This window comes from Colobus angolensis, unplaced genomic scaffold (assembly GCF_000951035.1).
Source record: "Colobus angolensis palliatus isolate OR3802 unplaced genomic scaffold, Cang.pa_1.0 Scaffold40, whole genome shotgun sequence".
NCBI lineage: Eukaryota > Metazoa > Chordata > Mammalia > Primates > Cercopithecidae > Colobus > Colobus angolensis.
In genome coordinates this window covers 5,538,982-5,557,180 of record NW_012117377.1, presented here as the reverse complement: position 1 = coordinate 5,557,180, position 18,199 = coordinate 5,538,982, and the positions used below count along the sequence as shown (strand labels likewise).

Here is an 18,199-nt window from a genome sequence, read left to right as displayed (position 1 = left end):
TAGTTATGCAGATAAAATTAAGTTAAGAATCTTAAGTAGATCATCCTTGATTATCCGGGAGGGACCTAAATCTAATGAGAAGCGTCCTTGTTGGAGTGATGCAGATAGAGATTTCACCTATACAGAGGAGAAAGTGATATAAAGGTGGCAGAGGTTGGAGTGATGCAGCTTCAAGCCAGGAAATGTCAAGGACTGCCAGCAGCTTCCAGAAACTAAGAGAAAGGCATGGAATGGATTCTTCTTCAGAGCCTCTGGAGGGATCATGTCTCTCTGCCAGTCTTGATTTTGTACTTCTGGTGTCCAGAACTATGAGAAATTTTTTGTGATTTTTTTTGTTTTGTTTTGTTTTTTGAAATGGAGTTTCGCTCTTATTGCCCAGGCTGGAGTTCAGTGGCACGATCTCAGCTCACTGCAACCTCTGCCTCCTGGGTTCAAGGGATTCTGCTGCCTCAGCCTCCTGAGTAGCTGGGATTACAGGAATGTGCCACCAGGCCTGGCTAATTTTGTATTTTTAGTAGAGATGGGGTTTCTCCATGTTGATCAGGCTGATCTCAAACTCCTGACCTCAGGTCATCTGCCCACCTCGGCCTCCCAAAGTGCTGGGATTACAGATGTGAGCCACCGCGCACGGCCAATTTTTTGTTGTTTTAAGCCATCAAGTTTTGGTGGTATTTTGTTATAGAGACCACAGGAAATGAATACAGTCAGGTACCCAGAAATGTGAACTTTTCCACCTTTGGAAGGGATATCTGAATCAGATTGCCTGCAGTAATAGTAGTCTACCAAGTGCCTCTTCCTCAGTGCCTTCATATTCTTTCAGAGTTGAATTGCATGTTACCGAGCTAGAGGACTCTCTTGACTACTAGGCAGTGCAGCTGCATTCACTGTCAGCTCCACATGGGGAGAAGGCACAGTCCATCCCATTAGGCCCTTAGGAGTTTTGGAATAATGGTTGAAAAGTCTAATTAGAGTTTCTTGCTTAGGGATCATTCCTGCTTTGGGCATCCACAATTGTCTTGCCACTCCCAGGACCACTGCATTATATAGGAGAAAGGAAAGTTGAGGTGATGTAGCTGAGAATTCTGTAGTGATAACATCATGCTCCTCCACCCCTTCTTCCCCATGTCCAGAAAAGTGGAGGAATCTATGGAGCGGGGACCTTCCTTTAGCCATCCTCAGGTTGAGTGTGAGCATACATTTGTGAAGCGTACATTTGTTTAGCCAACAAATGTTTTTATTTCCCATTCCTGTTCTCTATCAGACTGTTACTCTGAGGATGATATCTGACATGATACGTCTATTTGATATGATAACCTCTTTGCTTGTTTTTGGATAGTATGGGCTATAAAGTATGTTCTTTAGTCTGAAGACATGTAACTTGGTGGGGGCGCAGTACCTTCTGTTCCAGTCATCTTACAGTATTTTGCGCTTTTGTATCTACCATTGGTTATGCAAAGCTCAATCCAGTGTAAATGTCTATTTCCAAGAATGACCATTTATAGTCTCCTGGGGATAGTGGCAGTAGCTCAGTGTAGTGTACTTGCCAACTATGTATGGGAGTGGGGGGACTTTTTTCTTGGGAATATATGCCATAGTCATCTGCAGTCTCTCTCTCCCTTTCTGGCAGACAGTATGGCTCTTTCTGGAATTTTGTGCATCAGAGGGTACAAGAGGAATACATCACTGGCCAGCCCATCTCTGCATTGCTGCATATCTCCCATATCTACTCATTTTGGGGACCCAGATAGCCACCTCAGACAAGCATGCTGGGACATCCACTTGCTGGTTCCAATCATCTCCTGATCCTGAAGGAAGTTGTTTTGATGACCATCAACATGTCCTACTTTAATTCACCCCTTAAATTCCCATAGTGATTCGCATAGAGCCATGCCTCATTAATAATCCATCTATTTATTATTTATTTTATTTATTTATCTATTTTGAGATGGGGTTTCGCTCTTGGTGCCCAGGCTGGAATGCAATGATGCAAACTCAGCTCACTGCAACCTCCACCTCCCAGGTTCAAGAGATTCTCCTATTAATAATCCATCCATTTATTATTTATTTTATTTATTTATCTATTTTGAGATGGGGTTTCACTCTTGTTGCCCAGGCTGGAATGCAATGACACAAACTCAGCTCACTGCAACCTCCGCCTCCCAAGTTCAAGAGATTCTCCTGCCTCAGCCTCCCAAGTAGCTGAGATTACAGGCATTCACCGCCACACCTGGCTAACTTTTTGTGTTTAGTAGAGACGGGTTTTCACCATGTTGGTCTGGCTGGTCTCAAACTCCTGACCTCAGGTGATCCACCTGCCTCGGCCTCCCAAAGTGCTGGGATTACAGGCATGAGCCACCATGCCTGGCACATCCATTTAATAGTCCAGTTTTTCACTGCCTATCAGCCTGACCATATGGCCAGGCAAATGGCCACAGCGCATTGATGAGTGTACATTCACACTTCACGGTTATGTTTGTTTAGTTCTTCCATCATTGCAAGGAAAACAGTGTACAACTGAGCCCTTTGAGCTGATTGTTCTTCAATCAGTTTCACATCAGTCAGTCACAGTGTGACAGCCTTCCAAACAGGATGCTGGCTGGTCACCTTTGAACTGCCATCCTCTGTAAAACAAGCCACTTTTTGGTGGTCAGTGAGAGCTCTTTGTAAGACACTAACATTTGAAAAGTAGGATGTGGCAATAGGAGCTGGTAGCTTCACAGATGGTTCCAAAGTTGGTCTAGAAGAAAAGAGGAGGCCAAACGTGATGACTCATGGCTGTAATCGCAACACTTTGGGAGGCCGAGGCAGGAGAATCGCTTGAGTCCAGGAGTTCAGACTCAGCCCGGGCAACATAGTGAGACTCTCATCTCTACAAAAAATAAAAATTACCCAGGTGTGGTGGCATGCATCTGGTAATACTAGCTACTCAGTTGGCTGAGGTGTGGGATTGCTTGAGCCTGGGAGGTCAAGACTGCAGTGAGTTGTGATTGCCCCCACTGTATTCAGACTGGGTGATACAAAGTGAGACCCTGTCTCAAAAAAAAGAAAAAAAAGGTTTTCTTCTATCAAATATGGTAAGTATCTTCTTGCATTCCTCAGCACATTCCTGTTAAGCCATTTTCATTTTGTTATAGGTACTCGTTAGAGTGTTTCTCTGACATTACCCAAGACATGGGTATTTTAAGTTTTAGGATTATGTTATATCCTTTAGTCATAAAGACAGTTTCAGTTAATGCCCAGTAGCATCATCTCTCTAATGATGTGTTCTGTACTTTCTTGTCTGGCCCATGATCCCAGTGGTTGCTGCTGGACAGCATTCATGGGCTTTTTGCCATAAGCACCAGTCTGTTTAAGTATGAATTGCAGATACTTGTAAAATCATATCTGAGTGTATATCATAAGGACCCAAAGGCATTAATCGATCCACTGCAACTTAGATAATAGCCTGCTGTAGTTTAGGTCTCCATTCATATGTGTCCTTTCAGGTAGTTTTACAGATTGGATTTAGCACTAGCCCCCAGATACAGAATTTTTCTTCTGCAAAACTCAAACAAACCAGGTGCAGTGGATGCTTCTTGCTTACTTTCATGGTTATGTAATAACAGCAATTTAATTTTAGTTGCCTGTAGAATGTTATGGGTGGTTCCTGCCGAGGTTATTCGTAAGAATTTCAGTTTGGTAGACCCTGGGGTATTTGCTGGATTTATCCTCTAGCCTGTGGTATTCCTGTGAGCCACTACTATTTTCAGGTCAGCCCTAGCTTGTTCTTAGGTTTCTGGTACCGTCATCATGTCATCACTGTAGTATATTATTGTATTCTGGACCTGTATCAAGTCAAAATCCCTTCAAAACAAATTATAATGGTAAGCTGATGAATGCAGATAAACCTGTAGCAGTGCAGTAAGTGTAAATTGGGATCATTCCTACTTGAAGGCAAAGTGCAGTGGTTTTTTCCTGAGATTGGGACCAAGAAAAAGTATTGGCAAGATCAATCAGTCTCTCTCTCTCTCTCTCTCTCTCTCTCTCTCTGTCTCTCTCTCTGTCTCTCTTTCTCTCTCTCTCTTTTTTTTTTAAATTGAAACAGGGTCTCACTTTGTTACCCAGGCTAGTCTCAAACTCCTGGACTCAAGTGATCCTTCTGCCTTGGCCTCCCAAAGTGCTGGGATTACAGGTGTGAGCCACTATGTCTGGCTGAGTATGTCTCTCTTAGGTTGTTTTATTTTGGGAACTTCTGAAACCATGTCAGAGACTGCTGATGCTGTAGATGACACTACATTATTCACGTCTTGATTATCTGCTGTGAGTTTTCGTGAGTCATTCACCTTTTTCATGCACGACACAGAGAATTTGTTGGTAATAGCACTCCAGTGTTGAATATGTTGTTAATTAATGTGCTAAATCTCTTTTGGTCAACCATGATACTGTTTGAAATTAACAACCTGTGTGAGCTGGGCAAGTTCCATAGATTCTCATTTAGCATGTTCTGACTGAAGGGAAAACTAGCAAGATTTCTGCAGTATAGTAGCTGAAGCTTTCCCTGGTCAGAATAATATCCTTCCCCAAAACATATTCGGGTAATGTGGATGCAAGTACTTCACATGATTCATTCAAACATACTAATTTTCATCCAAATTTTAATTTAATCCTGTCAACCATTTCATCCTCATATCCTGTCTTTCTCATTATTGCCCCTGCTAGGACTTTACCAATAGGTTTTGGAATCAGAGGCACTGAATTCTGTGTCAGGAACCCCTGGAAGCTTTCCTTTTTACCTTCTATTGTACCTACAGGTGTGCTTATGGCCTTCAGTTCCTACTTGGAGATTACTTAAAAAGAAAACCCTGGTTCTGTGTCAGTCCTCATCCTGATTAATTTGGTAGCTCATCACCTCTGATGATTTGGACTGAGGTTCTTCATTGTCATTTTTGCCTCCCAGCTTGGTGCATTGCTTGAAATTAGGGTATATAGAGTGTGTTTGTTTAGGGCCCTTCAGTGTTGGGGGACTAAGAGGAGCTCCCATTGGTAAGCCTAACTTCTGATAATGCAGCATTAAGACCTTTGTGTTAACATCAGTGTCCATTTTATTCATCCCATCTCTTAGTAACTGTTTAAAATTTCATCCTGCTTGGGACTTCCTTGACCCTCTGTTTTGTCTTTACCCATTCACTTGTGATTCAGTCTTATTTTCTTAGCATCTGTAAGACCCATAGTAAGAAGCTGAGACAACAAATCCGACACATTTCTTGGATCATTGATAGATTTTGCAGCAGTTATATCAGATGCCGGCATAGAGGGGCCCTTTTAGTCACAGTATTTACCATGATCTAAAGGGCATATTAAGGGTGAACAAACATCTTGATGACCATGAAGTTAATCCAGCGTGGTTTGCGTATGCAGCTTATCAGCTATGTCATGTATGGAGTGCCACTTGGCATTTAAAGGAGGGGAAGGACCATTTCCCTTTTTAGGGTAAACAAATTTCACAATGGCTTTTACCCAGTCCAGCAGACTAGCTGTCCCTTTAGGAACAATCTGTTGTGTGTTTGGATCATGTACAACCATCTATGATTGTTCAGTAGTAAGTTGTGGTTCCTGCATCAACTCCAAGCAGACTTCTTCATTCTGCAACATTCAGAATCGAAGATACTGCTCCCAAGTTAGTCACTCTCACAGTCTCTTTTCTTAATTGTTTTTCAGGAACCCGATGAATACCAATTCACAAGGCGAGATAACTCCTTCACACATAACCCCTGCTTCCAGTAGTATCATGGTTTTGTCACCCACCATTTGGACAATGTTCCTGGTGGTTAAAGGCCATAGAAATGCTGTCCTTTTTTTTCAGCATAATTTTCCACTGGGTTGTATCCTGGAGGCTAACAGTCATAGCTCAGCTTAACCAAAATCCGAGCTTTTTGAGCATCAGGATTTCCTTAACACTCTCTTTTGCTGTCATTTTAACTGTTTTAAAATACGGCACACTGGGCCAGGCGCAGTGGCTCACATTTGTAATCCCAGCACGTTGGGAGGCCAAGACGGGTGGATCACTCAAGGCCAGGAGTTTGAGACCAGCCTGGCCAACATGGTGAAACCCCATCTCTACTAAAAATACGAAAAACTAGCTTGGCTTGGTGGCATGCACCTGTAATCCCAGCTACTTGAGGGGCTGAGGCAGGAGAATCACTGGAACCCGGGAGGCAGAGGTTGCAGTGATCCGAGATCATGCCACTGCACTCCAGCCTGGGAGACAGAGCGAGACTCCCTCTCAAAGAAAAAAAAAAAAAAACAGACTGCGGTGGCAGTAAGACCAGAAGCTCCTCATTTCTGTCTCTAAAGTGGTGAAAGGGCAAGGATGGAGGAGGCTTTCTGTAATACTTGGAAGCTGGCCGACAGAACTTTGATGAGTACATGAAGGCTCTAGGCATGGGCTTTGTCACTAGGCAAGTGGGAAATGTGAACAAACCAACAGTAATTATCAGTCAAGGAGACAGAAGGTGGTGATCAGGATTCGAAGTATGTTCAAGAACACAGAGGTTAGTTTCCATCTGGGAGAAGAGTTTGATAAAACCACTACAGATGACAGAAACTGCAAGTTTGTTGTTAGTCTGGATAGAGACAAACTCATTGACATACAGAAATGGGATGACGAAGAAACATTTTATAAGAGAAGTATGGTGAAATAGTTATGACTTAACTTTTGGTGATGATGTGGTTGCCGTTCAGCACTATAAGAAGGCATAAAAATATTCATGGTCTGGGGCTGGAAGAGCTCTTTAGTTTTCCTGTTTACTCAAGTCTCAGTGCTATCTTGCTGTTATAGTATGGTTGATTAGATGGTTATTCTTGGTGTGGAGGTGGAAAATGGTGATTTAAGAGTTTTATTCCAATCAGCCTAATTTTGACCTGGAAGTTTATCATGTTTTATAATTAAATTTTTGTCTTTAAAAAAAAGTGGATACATTTTATAATTTCCTTTAAAATGCAAATCAAATTGTAATAAAAATCTTACATGTGGGGAAAAAAGTACAAGTTACCCAGTGGATTGTGTATTTAGCTTGTTTCTCATCATTTTGCATTTCTTTGTGTGTCCGGTGATCTAAGTCCTTGAGATTTTGGTCTGTCATTTCTAAATTCCATTGACAACTTCTATATGTAGTAACTTAGCACAGTACAGCTGCCATCTCATGCCATTGGTGACTGTATACCCATTTAGGCATCAGAGTTTATCATTGTCTGCCCTGTCATTCTTCCGTTTTCGAAACAATGTTTTTGCCATGCTTTAATGAGTCCTATTTACGATGCCAACTGTGTCAGCTGTCCCTAAGACCACTTTCAGGCTCAGTGAGTCATGACTCACAAGACTCAGAAAAGACTCATGGTTATTGTTTATGATAGTAAAAAGGTACAGATTAAAATCAGCAAAGGGAAAACCACATGGAACAAAATCCTGGAGAAACCAAGTGCAAGCTTTAAGGTATCTTTTTCCAGTGGAGTCACATGGATGATGTAGTGAAGTCAAGGGTCTCCAGAGAGACCCAATCAGATACATATATATATATGAGAGAGGATTCACTGAGAAATTGGCTTATGTGATCATGGAGGCTGAAAATTCCCAAGACAGGCTATCTGGAAGCTAGAGACCTTGGGGTGCTGGTAACGTATCTCAGTCCAAGTTCCAAAACCTCAGAACCTGGGAAGCTGATGGTGTAATTCTTAGTCTGAGGCTAAGGACTGGGAACCTGGGTTTTGGTGGGAAACTGTGGAGTTGCTGGTATAAATCCTGGAGTCCAAATGTCAGAGAGCCTAGAGTTCTGGTGTCCAAGGACAGGAGAAGAAGAGTGTCCAGTTCCAGGAGAGCACCTTTTCTTTGCTTTTTTTGTCCCTATTTGGGCCCCTAATTGATTGGATGGTGTCTGCTAACATTGTGGGTGAATATTTGTCACTCAGTCCATCAATTCACATTCCAATCTCCTCTGGAAACACAGACACATCTATTAGTAGTGCTTTACCAGTTCTCTAGGTATTCCTTAATCCAGTCACGTTGACACATAAAATTAACCATCACAGATGCACTTACTTCTCCCAGCTGTGAAGTGTTGTCAACTAAAGAAGCTTGCCTGAGCCTTGGTGTCCAGGGTTTTTATTGGAAGTCAGTCACATAGGCAAGCAGTAGCTGCATGACTGCCCTGAGATGCTCAGATTCCAACCTCTCAGAGCAAAATCAGGCACGAAGTGTTAAACATACATTCTGTTGTTAGCATAAACTATCTAGTCAAACTGGTACCATGTGGCCCAAGATCTCCAGCATACAAAAATACGCTGACCAGGCAGAATATTTCAGAGGCTCAGAATTCATTTCCCAGGAGCTGGCCAAGGGCCAATTCTGAAGACTGACTTTTGGGAATGTGTAGAGTTTGGGCAACCCAGGCCTGATGTGTTACCCTTTTTCTGCCGTTAAAATAACAGCCCAATGCGTTTGCTTGATTACTGGCATCTCTTTTTCCTTGGACTCTTAAGTTCTTACTGGTGAATCTTAACCAAAATCTCTTAACGTGATCAGCCAGTTACTTTGTTCTCTTCTTTCATAATCTTTTGAACTTCCATATTAAACATTGCATCAATGATTGTAGTTTATTGTAGGAAGCAGATAATGGTTTGATCTGCTATACTTTCATACCTTCATCAGCTGTCATTGTTCTGTTGGGAGTATGATTTCATTGATTTATGTTCTAGAATTATTTCATGCAGTTCGTGTAGCTTTTGTTCCTCAGCAGCATGTAACAAGATTATTCATTATTTACTAGTTCATTCACTCATTATTTCAATAAATATACATCAAACACCTAGTTATTTGCTAGGTACTGCTCTAGGCACTGGGAACATTTGAAAGAATACAACTGACAAACTCCTCTCCTGTGGGAAATTATATTCAAGTCAGGAATTAGAGAATAAATAATACACATAATAAATAAATAAACCATAGAGTATGTAAGAAACTAATCCACACACACTACAGAGAAAACTGGAGTAGGGAAATAAGGAATAATGATGGTAGTGATTTTTGGGACTTAATGCATTTTTAAATAGAATGGTTATGGTTATGGAAGGGCTTACTGAAAGGTGAAATTTCAACAAGCATTTGAAGGAGATCAGGAAGCAAGTCCTTTAGATATTTTGAAGGAAGAATGTTCCAGCAAGGGGAAATAGCAATTGAGAAGGCCCTGAGGAGGGAGCTTGCTTAGCACATTCTAACACATTCTTTGAATAGCTAGGAGTCTAGCATGGTGTGGAACAAGAATGGTGCAGGATTGTTTGTAAGGATATTGGCTTTTACTGTGAATGAAGTGGGAAGCCTTTGGAAATTTTTATGCTGTGTAGTTACACAACCTAGTTTTCAGTATCACTTTGGCTGCAGTGTTGACAATAGACTGTGGATTGGAAGCAGATAGTTTGCTAATTACAGCAGTAATCTAGATAATTGATGATAGTGGCTTGTACTAGGGTAGTAGCAGTGGAGGTAGTGATGATAATGAGATCTTGGGTGTATTTTGATGAAGAACCAACAGGATTGCCTGACAGATTGAATGTAGAGTATGGGTGGAAAAAAAAGGAGTTGGAGATCATTGTTAAGATGTTTGGTCTAAGCAACTGAAAGCACGGTGTTGCCATTCACTACAATGAAGTTGATTGCAGGAGAAACTTTTCGAAGGGAGATTTGGAATTAGGTTTTAGACATGTCAGGTTTGCTGTTTTTGTTAGATACTCCTGTTTATGTCATTGATTATACATCCATGCCAAATAGACATTTCTTGAGTTTAGGAAAGAAGTCTAAATTTGAGGTATAAATTTGGTAGTCTGTCAGCATATATCCTGTATTAGAGCCATAGTCTGAATGAGTTCACCAAAGGAAGAGTGTACCCAGTGAAGAGAATTCTGAGGACTGAGCCCTGGAGATGCTTACAGAATAAGGGTTTCAGAGCAAAGGAAGCAACAATTGAGACTGAGGAAAGACAGTCACTGAGGAGGAGGAAAATGAAGAGATTAGGATGTCCTGGCACCCAAGAGAAGAACATGTTTTCAGGAGGAAGGAGGAATCAAATGTGTTAAATGTTATGTTTATGGCTTCTCTTCTCAGTAGGAAGTAAGATTGCATTTTGAAAGTGTGAATGAGTGAGGTTGAGATAAAGAGAGACAAATAAATGAAAAGCTTCTGTGCTTAGAAGTCAGCACAGACCTGGGTTCTAGTCTTAGCTTAGTAGCTTGACTAGGTAAGGGTTAGTGTGTACATTTAAGTATACATACCAGGCAAGGGAGAAGGCCTGGGAAATATTTGGAACAGCCATCCTGAGAAAATGAAAAATGACCTAAGTAGCAATGGGTGAAAGAGGCCTCAGAAGATTCAACTGAGATTGGCAGGAGATTGCAATAGTGTTAGTCAATATGTTTGTGTAAATTTATCTTTAGATGTGAAATACAGAGTTAAGAGGGTAGAGATGAACTTGTCCCAATACTGCGAATGAGAGAGGCAGAAGAAAGACTGGAGTCCAAAGTGATTATATCATGATGGAAGTCAAAGGAGTTCACGTAGCCCTCCATCTAAGGAATATTTGGAACAGAAGCATCAAGAACAAAGTATCAAACACAATGCTCGAGAAAGGTGCAATAATGTTTGTAGTTAACAAAGAACAATGGTGCTTTCATCTTCTCCATCAAGGTGAGAAATCTTCAAAAAAAGGAATAGAAATCAAGGGACAGAAAACAGTCTGACAGTTGGAGAATGGAAGAAGTATTAGAAGTCATTATCTGGGCCAGTGCTCAAGTTTTCAAGAAACAAAAGTTAGAATCCAAAATTTAGAGCTTGATAAGTGTGACATCTCTCCTCTGGTGGGGAAAAAAAAGTATAGGTTGCTACCATATGGCTTGTTGAGACAGTGGAAAAGTAAATAATAATCACTGATAATCATTGTAGTTTAATTTGTAAAAGTGTGTCACATCATCAGGGAAATGCAAATCAAAACCACAATGTGATATCATCTGTATTAGTTCATTCTCACACTGCTATAAAGAACTGCCCAAGACTGGGTAGTTTATAAAGAAAAGAGGTTTAATTGATTCACAGTTCTGCATGGCTGGGGAGGCCTCAGGAAATGTACAGTCATGGTGGAAGGGGGAAGAGGCATGTCTTATGTGGTGTCAGGCGAAGAAAGAGCGAGTGTGTGAAGGAGAAACTGTCAGACACTTATAACACCATCAGATCTCCTGAGAATTCACTCACTGTCACAAGAACAGCATGGGGTACACAGCCCCCCTGATCCAGTCACCTCCCAGAAAGTCTCTCCCTCGACATTTAGGGATTATGGAGATTACAATTCAAGATGAGACTTGGGTGGGGACCTGACCGTATCATCATCTCACCCCAGTTACAATGACTTTTATCAAAAAAAAAAATCACGGATGCTAAAATGAACTCTTCTATGCTGTTGGTGGGAATGTAAATCAGTATAGCAACTATAGAAAACCATATGAAAGTTCCTCAAAAACTAAAAATAGAACTACCATATATATATATCCAAAACGAAATCATGGTATCGGGGAGATATCTACACCCTTAGGTTTATTGCAGCACTATTCACCAGAGCCAAAATATGTGATCAACCTAAGTGCCCATCAATGACTGAAAGGATAAATGTGATAGACATACAGAGTGGAATATTACTTAGCCATAAAAAGAATGAAATCATGTCACGTGCAGCAACATTGATGGAAATGGAACCCATTATGTTAAATAAGCCAGGCACAGAAAGACAAGTATTGCATGCACATTCTTGTTCTTATGTGGGAGCTAAAAAATGGGATTGCATCAAAGTAGACAGTGGATTGGTTGTTCCTGGAGGCTGGGAATGGTAGAGGGATGGGGAGATGAAGTTGATTAATAGGTACAGAAGTATAGTTGTAATAAGACCTAGTGTTAGATAGTTCAGTAGGGTGACTATAGTTAACAACCATCTACTGTGTATTTAAAAATAGCTGGAAGAGAAGAATTTGAATGTCTCCAGCATAAAGAAAAGTTAAAGGTTTGAGGTGATAAATATCCCCATTACCCTGATTTGGTCATTACACATGTGGAATGTGTCAAAACAACATAAAACAACCCCGAAATGTATACAACTATTATGTATCAGAAAATATGTGCCAAAGTAACACTTCTCTACTCTCTTCCTCCTGTTTCTCCCACCTGATTCCTGTCTTCCTCTAGGTCTCATGTATAGCTCTGGGTGGATGAAGGAAATGATTTAGACAGAATGTGTCTTGATTTCAACTAGATTTGTGGTCAATTTGGGAGAAAATAATGTGAGCAGAGTAGCTAGTGAAGTAAATAGTAGGTTGTTTGAAGATGGAGGGCAGTTTTTTGAATTGGAAATGACCTTTAATGTTGAACTTAGATGTGGAATCAGTTGGTGCAGGAATTAAAGGAGATGACACTCGTCGTGTTCTTGATAATTAAGAGTAGAAATTTTCTTTTTCTCCTCTTCTTTGCCATCTCCTACACTTCATTCCCTCGAATAACCTAACTACCACAAAACATTGAGAGGGTCAGATGAAAGGAGAACTTCAGATCATGTGTAGTAGAGGGTGAATGATAAATTGGAGAGGATCAGGAAAATAAATATTAAAAGGAAGACTATTCCTCTGCCTCAAGAAATAAAATCCCATTTCCCCTAATGCTTCTTTCCATGAAAGAAATTAGATTTAAAAGTTCATTATTTACTATTTTATCATGGATAATATATGTAAATTTGTATTTCAAAAGCTTTTCCATGAAAAAAAATATATTGTATACCCAAGCATTGCTAGAACTCTTTATAATTATGATCAACAAATGGATTTTTTGAAAGGCATCACATTGTTTTAGTCAGTGTTTTACTACCATTATTTTTAACTTTTTGTTTTGACATGTTGCTTTTAACTGTAATTAAAAGTTATTGGCATCTGTGTTTACTTTTTAGCTTGCGCATACCTTATCTTCATAGCAGAAACTAATTAGTATGTGAAATACAGTACCATTAAATATGCATTAATGGGAAGAAATTCGAATCTGATCAGCTATAAAATATGTTAGAAAATACATTTTGATATGTACATGGTGTTCATTCCAGTTCCATTCTCATAACAAAGAAATACTGTTTTTGCTTTTGCCTCTATACGTCTTTACTTGGTTCCTTGCATGTGGTCAGATTACAAATTTAGGGGATAAAAAAGTCTTCCCTCACTTACTCAGTGATTTAGAGAAATAACTGTTATGTGTGATAAGCCTGTTTTAACAAAATAGAATGTAATACCCCACTGACATTTTTCAAGGCACTAGAATATCTTTTCTACTTCCAAATAAATTTCATACATACTTTTCCTTAGTCTTTTCCTAATTTATTGACCCAGATCACTTAATATCTTAAACCATAACAGGTAAATGTTATCTTCTGTGAATTTCTTTCTGAACTGCCTCTACAAATTTCTATGATTCACTCTCATGTTGGAGGCATGTAACTTTTATATTATTACTGTTAACTTGATATCTCAAAACTATCCCCATTTTTCTTGTTCCTGCTGCCACCATAGTAGTCCAAGCCATCCTCACTTCTCTCTTGGGGTACTATAATACTTTCCTAATTGATCCTTCTTAGAAGAACATGAATAGACTTTTACAAACATTATGTTAACCACACCCCATCACTTTCTCCATGTCCCACACCATCACAATATCTAACTTACACTCTTCCAATAGCATTGGTTTTCCCTTACAGCCCCGTTGACAATAGTGGATAACCTCCACTTTTTCCTTAATACCACTTATCAGAAGGAGTAATTGTTTAAGTTGGATAATTTACTTGCTTGTGTTTTCCACTAGCCTGTGAACTCCATGAACAATGGAATCTTATCTTTTTTATTAAGTTACTTTATACCAGCACTATTCTTAGCAATTAGTGAGTGCACATCAGCAGTTTTTTTTTAAGTGAATGGACTTGATTCAGTATATCACAAAATAGCCACTTGTATAATGCTTAATCGTGTATTTCATACTCCCTCTGTGATCACTGACAGTAGTATCCCCTTCTCTGGTTTTTCCCGTTACACTGATCACCATGTAGGTAGAATTAAAGCTCCATGAGGGCAGAGAATTTTGTCTGTTTTTTCAGTGCCCTGTCTCTGATATGCAGACGAATACCCAGAAGATACTTGTTGCATATGTGTTGAAGGAGTTGGGTGGATGACTGGATGGCTGGATGGATGAATGAATGAATGAATGAACTCTTGCACACTTGACACCTTGGAATTCTATGACATCTATGATACACAATTCAGTTCAATCGACATTTATTAAGTATCTGCTGCATGCTTACCGTTATGTTAGGCACAGTACATATGGAAATCAGTAAGTTCTGGTGTCATTTCTGCTTCTGATTTATTTTGTTTTGCAGTGTTTGCTATTCTAATTAACTTAGGGACTATAGTACGATATGACAATGGCTTTCAAATTGAGCACTTAAAACAGACTCCTATAAAACAACTAAGACTGAGATGATTTGATGTTTATGCTTTCCTTTACTTGTTGTTAATTATACTTTCTGTCCAGACACAATTGATCTGACCTTCTGGGAATGGTTGTAGGATCTTAGCTTCTTTGATTAATCTAGTTATTATCTTTTGAGTTTAAGGTCAAATATTTTTATAACGATAACAAATATAATGCAGTGTCCTGATGTTTTGCTTTTCATGTTTTTCTTATATCTAATTTTGATTTTCTGATAGTGTTAAGAAATTGATTCGGCAAGGGCTTTAAGATCTTGCCAGAATTGAAGAACAGAGATGCTCTGTTAGCTTCAGCAGTTATCTTCCTTTCGTTTCTTCTTTAAGATAGTGTTACTTCTAAAATATGAAACATTAACTCCAGTTCTCCATATGTTGGAGAAAACACTAGTTTGCTTTTGATAGCAATATGAGATTATGCCCAAAGTTGGGGAAAACATTCTTAGTTTATTTTTGGTTTGAAATGTACTTACATTTTAAAATGATCACCTACAGTAGGAAGATTGTGAGCCTTTTTTTTTTTTTTTTTTTTTTTAAAGAAGCACATTAAACCTGTATTCTCTGGAGCTAAGCTATGAGGACGAAAAAGCGTAAGAAAGATACAGTGGACTTTGGGGAGTTGGGGAAAAGGATGGAAGCAGGGTGAGGGATAAAAGACTACACATTGGGTACAGTGTATGCGTCTCAGGTGATGGGTGCACCGAAATCTCAGAAATCACCACTAAAGAACTTACTCATATAACTAAACACCACCTGTTTCCCAAAAACCTATTGAAATAAAAAAAAAAAAATGTGTAACACCCGCCCCCCCACCGCAACCAAAGGAAAAAAATCCTCTAGTCTCAGGTACTTGGGAGTCTGAAGCTGGAGGATTCCTTGATCCTCAGGAATTTGAGCTCAGCCTGGGCAACATAGCAAGACCCTATCTCTAAAAAAATAAACAAGGAAGTGCATAAGGCTAGGCATGGCGCCTCACATCTGTAATCCCAGCTACTCAGGAGGCTGAGGCAGGAGGAATGCTTGAGTCCGGGAGTTCAAGGTTACAGTGAGCTATGATTGTACCAGTGTACTCCATCCTGGGCAACAGAGCAAGAACTTGTCTCTAAAAAACAAACTAAAAAAGCAAAAAGCCACAAGCAGAAAGGTATATATTTTTATACTCTGTTCCTTTCTATTTCTAAAATGTGTAATTTAGAACTAAATATTGCTTGTGTATTCTGTGTTCTAATAACTAATTTCTTTAAAGTAGGAGACTTTTAGATTCTATATTTATTGTGAAATATATCCTTTCATCCCCCTCAATAAAATGGATTACAAACATGGAGATATTAAATTACCTCATGCTGAAATATTAGTTGATAAATCCTCCCTGATAATTTTCTGGCTGATTTTTATATCATTCTTCATATACTTTGATGAAGTATGATTGAATTTATATGAACTTACACATCCATATGAATTAAATCATTAATTTGAGTTTTTTTGTATTTTGGTGGAGAGAATGCTGAGTGGCAAAGGAGGCATGCCACTGTGTTTTAAAATCCTTTTCAATCTCTGGGCTTAACCGCTTACAATTTTAGAGAAATAGTGAAATTATTATTATCAGTGCTCAAAACATATATTGAAGGTTTGCTTTTTTTTCTTTTGTAGGATGAAGTGGCACACACTCTAACTGAAAGCAGAGTATTAAAGAACACTAGACATCCCTTTTTAACAGTAAGTGACTAGAGGACAGATGTTATAACATTTGAAATTTAAGGAATTTTGTGTTAGAAATTAAATTATGAAAAATACTATTCACTTAGATACCCATTTTCTTTGTGGAAAGACCATAGTCAAATTTCCTATAACTTATTAGAGTGTATGGATTTTTACAGTATGTATGCATTGATAATTCTTCCCATTATGCATTTATTACTTTTTTTGAGAATTTTTTTTCTCCCATGAATCTCTTGCCGTTAAAAACAAAAACAAACCATAGAATTAATAGATTACCTGTGGCGTTTTAAGGAGACTATTGAGGAGATGACAGATTTTTAAAAATTTCTTAAGTGTCAAGATTTTATGTTTGTTTTATTGGCTTCTGATAAATATTTTAATGATCAGAAGCATTTCTTCAAATATGAAAGGCAGAAATGTTTATTGAAAATATTTTATAGCAATGAGACTTCTTTGAGGGATAGAGTACTTGAAGAAATATGGGAATGCTAAATACATTAGAGGGGGGATAAGCCATGCTATGTTTTTTTCACGAGACAGAGAATAAACTGTGATTATATGATATGCCTACAATGTAGTTGTTTTGAAAGAAACCGGATTTTTTAGTTCTGTTCTTAGATTCCTTGTAATATAGGGATAATTGGTAGTTTCTGTATTTTCCTTGTTCCAATGAACTATATTGAGATTAAAAATAATAGCTAGACTTTCAAAAGTGGAACCCTTTGCACTATTTGGAATATCTGAAATAGACATTTTCAGAGCTGTCAGTAGATACCTAGACTTACTTTGCTACCTTTTTTGGTGTATTTATTGTCTAGTATAATAAGATAGCCTTTTGGTATTTTTTTAATAACCTATATATAACCTACAAAATTATATAAACCAACTCGGTTGGGTTGGGTTCTGTTATGCAGTCAATATGCAAAAAGTGATGTTGTCATTGTATTAGAAACCTGAGTTTAACAACTGTAGCTAGATTCCTAAGGAACTTCAACTAGCCCAATTCGTTGGCCACGCTGTGAGATTGCATGGATGAGCACCTCGAGTACTAATGCAGCTTAAAATCAGTGGCACATTAGATTGAGAAGTGCTTGTTGCAATTAAGTTTACTTTTACTTGAAATTTTAATTTTAATTTTTCTTGTAATAATACCTATTGTGAACTAAACATTTGTTTTATGTTTCTCATAAACTCTTAAGCACTTTTAAGTAGTAAATAAACTCTTAAGAAACAATAACAATTCTTTTCATCAGTCATGCTTACTATTTCTAAGTGTTCTATTTTTAGTACAATTATTATAAGAATACAGGATTATAATATAACATTTTTTCTTTTTTTTTTATTTCAAGTCCTTGAAATATTCCTTCCAGACAAAAGACCGTTTGTGTTTTGTGATGGAATATGTTAATGGGGGAGAGGTGAGTCTGAAGTAAATCCAGTATTTGCATGGTAGTATTTTCATTATTTTAAAAACATTACTTAAAATGCAAGTTTAATACAGCAGTTCTCCATTTCTTGATAGGAATTTGTGTAGCTCTTAATACTATTGAATGGATGGGAGGAAATTATTTCTGATGAGATGTAATGATTGTTTTTATGTAACTACATTTATATGTTGGAAAGCATAATATTCTTTTTCCTGTGTTTTTAAATGTAAAAAGTTTTAACAGAAGTATGATTTTTGAAACCATGTTATTAGATTTTGAAAACCAGAAATATAGGATTTATTATGTTTTACAAAGTTTCTTTTCAAGTAGGCTGCGAACATTGTGAAAAGTTATTTTACCCATATTCTAAACTCAGTGGAACAATAGTCCATGGGCACATTATGGCTGAGTTTTCTCTTCTTCTTTATAGTAGTTAGAGTACTATGACTATATATATTTTTAAATATTTT

The 18,199-nt window shown here is 38.4% G+C and overlaps 1 protein-coding gene and 1 pseudogene across 3 annotated transcripts in view; both read left to right on the top strand.

Annotated features, from left to right (window-relative positions):
• AKT3 (v-akt murine thymoma viral oncogene homolog 3) overlaps window positions 1–18,199 on the top strand; it is a 362,354-nt gene that overhangs the window by 214,908 nt on the left and 129,247 nt on the right. For all 3 annotated transcript variants that reach the window (XM_011955703.1, XM_011955702.1, XM_011955704.1), the window contains 2 exons: window positions 16,234–16,299; window positions 17,652–17,720. In XM_011955703.1, the coding sequence (XP_011811093.1) occupies window positions 16,234–16,299; window positions 17,652–17,720 (135 nt within the window). The remainder of the gene's footprint in view (window positions 1–16,233; window positions 16,300–17,651; window positions 17,721–18,199) is intronic.
• On the top strand, window positions 6,350–6,738 carry LOC105521496 (annotated as a pseudogene).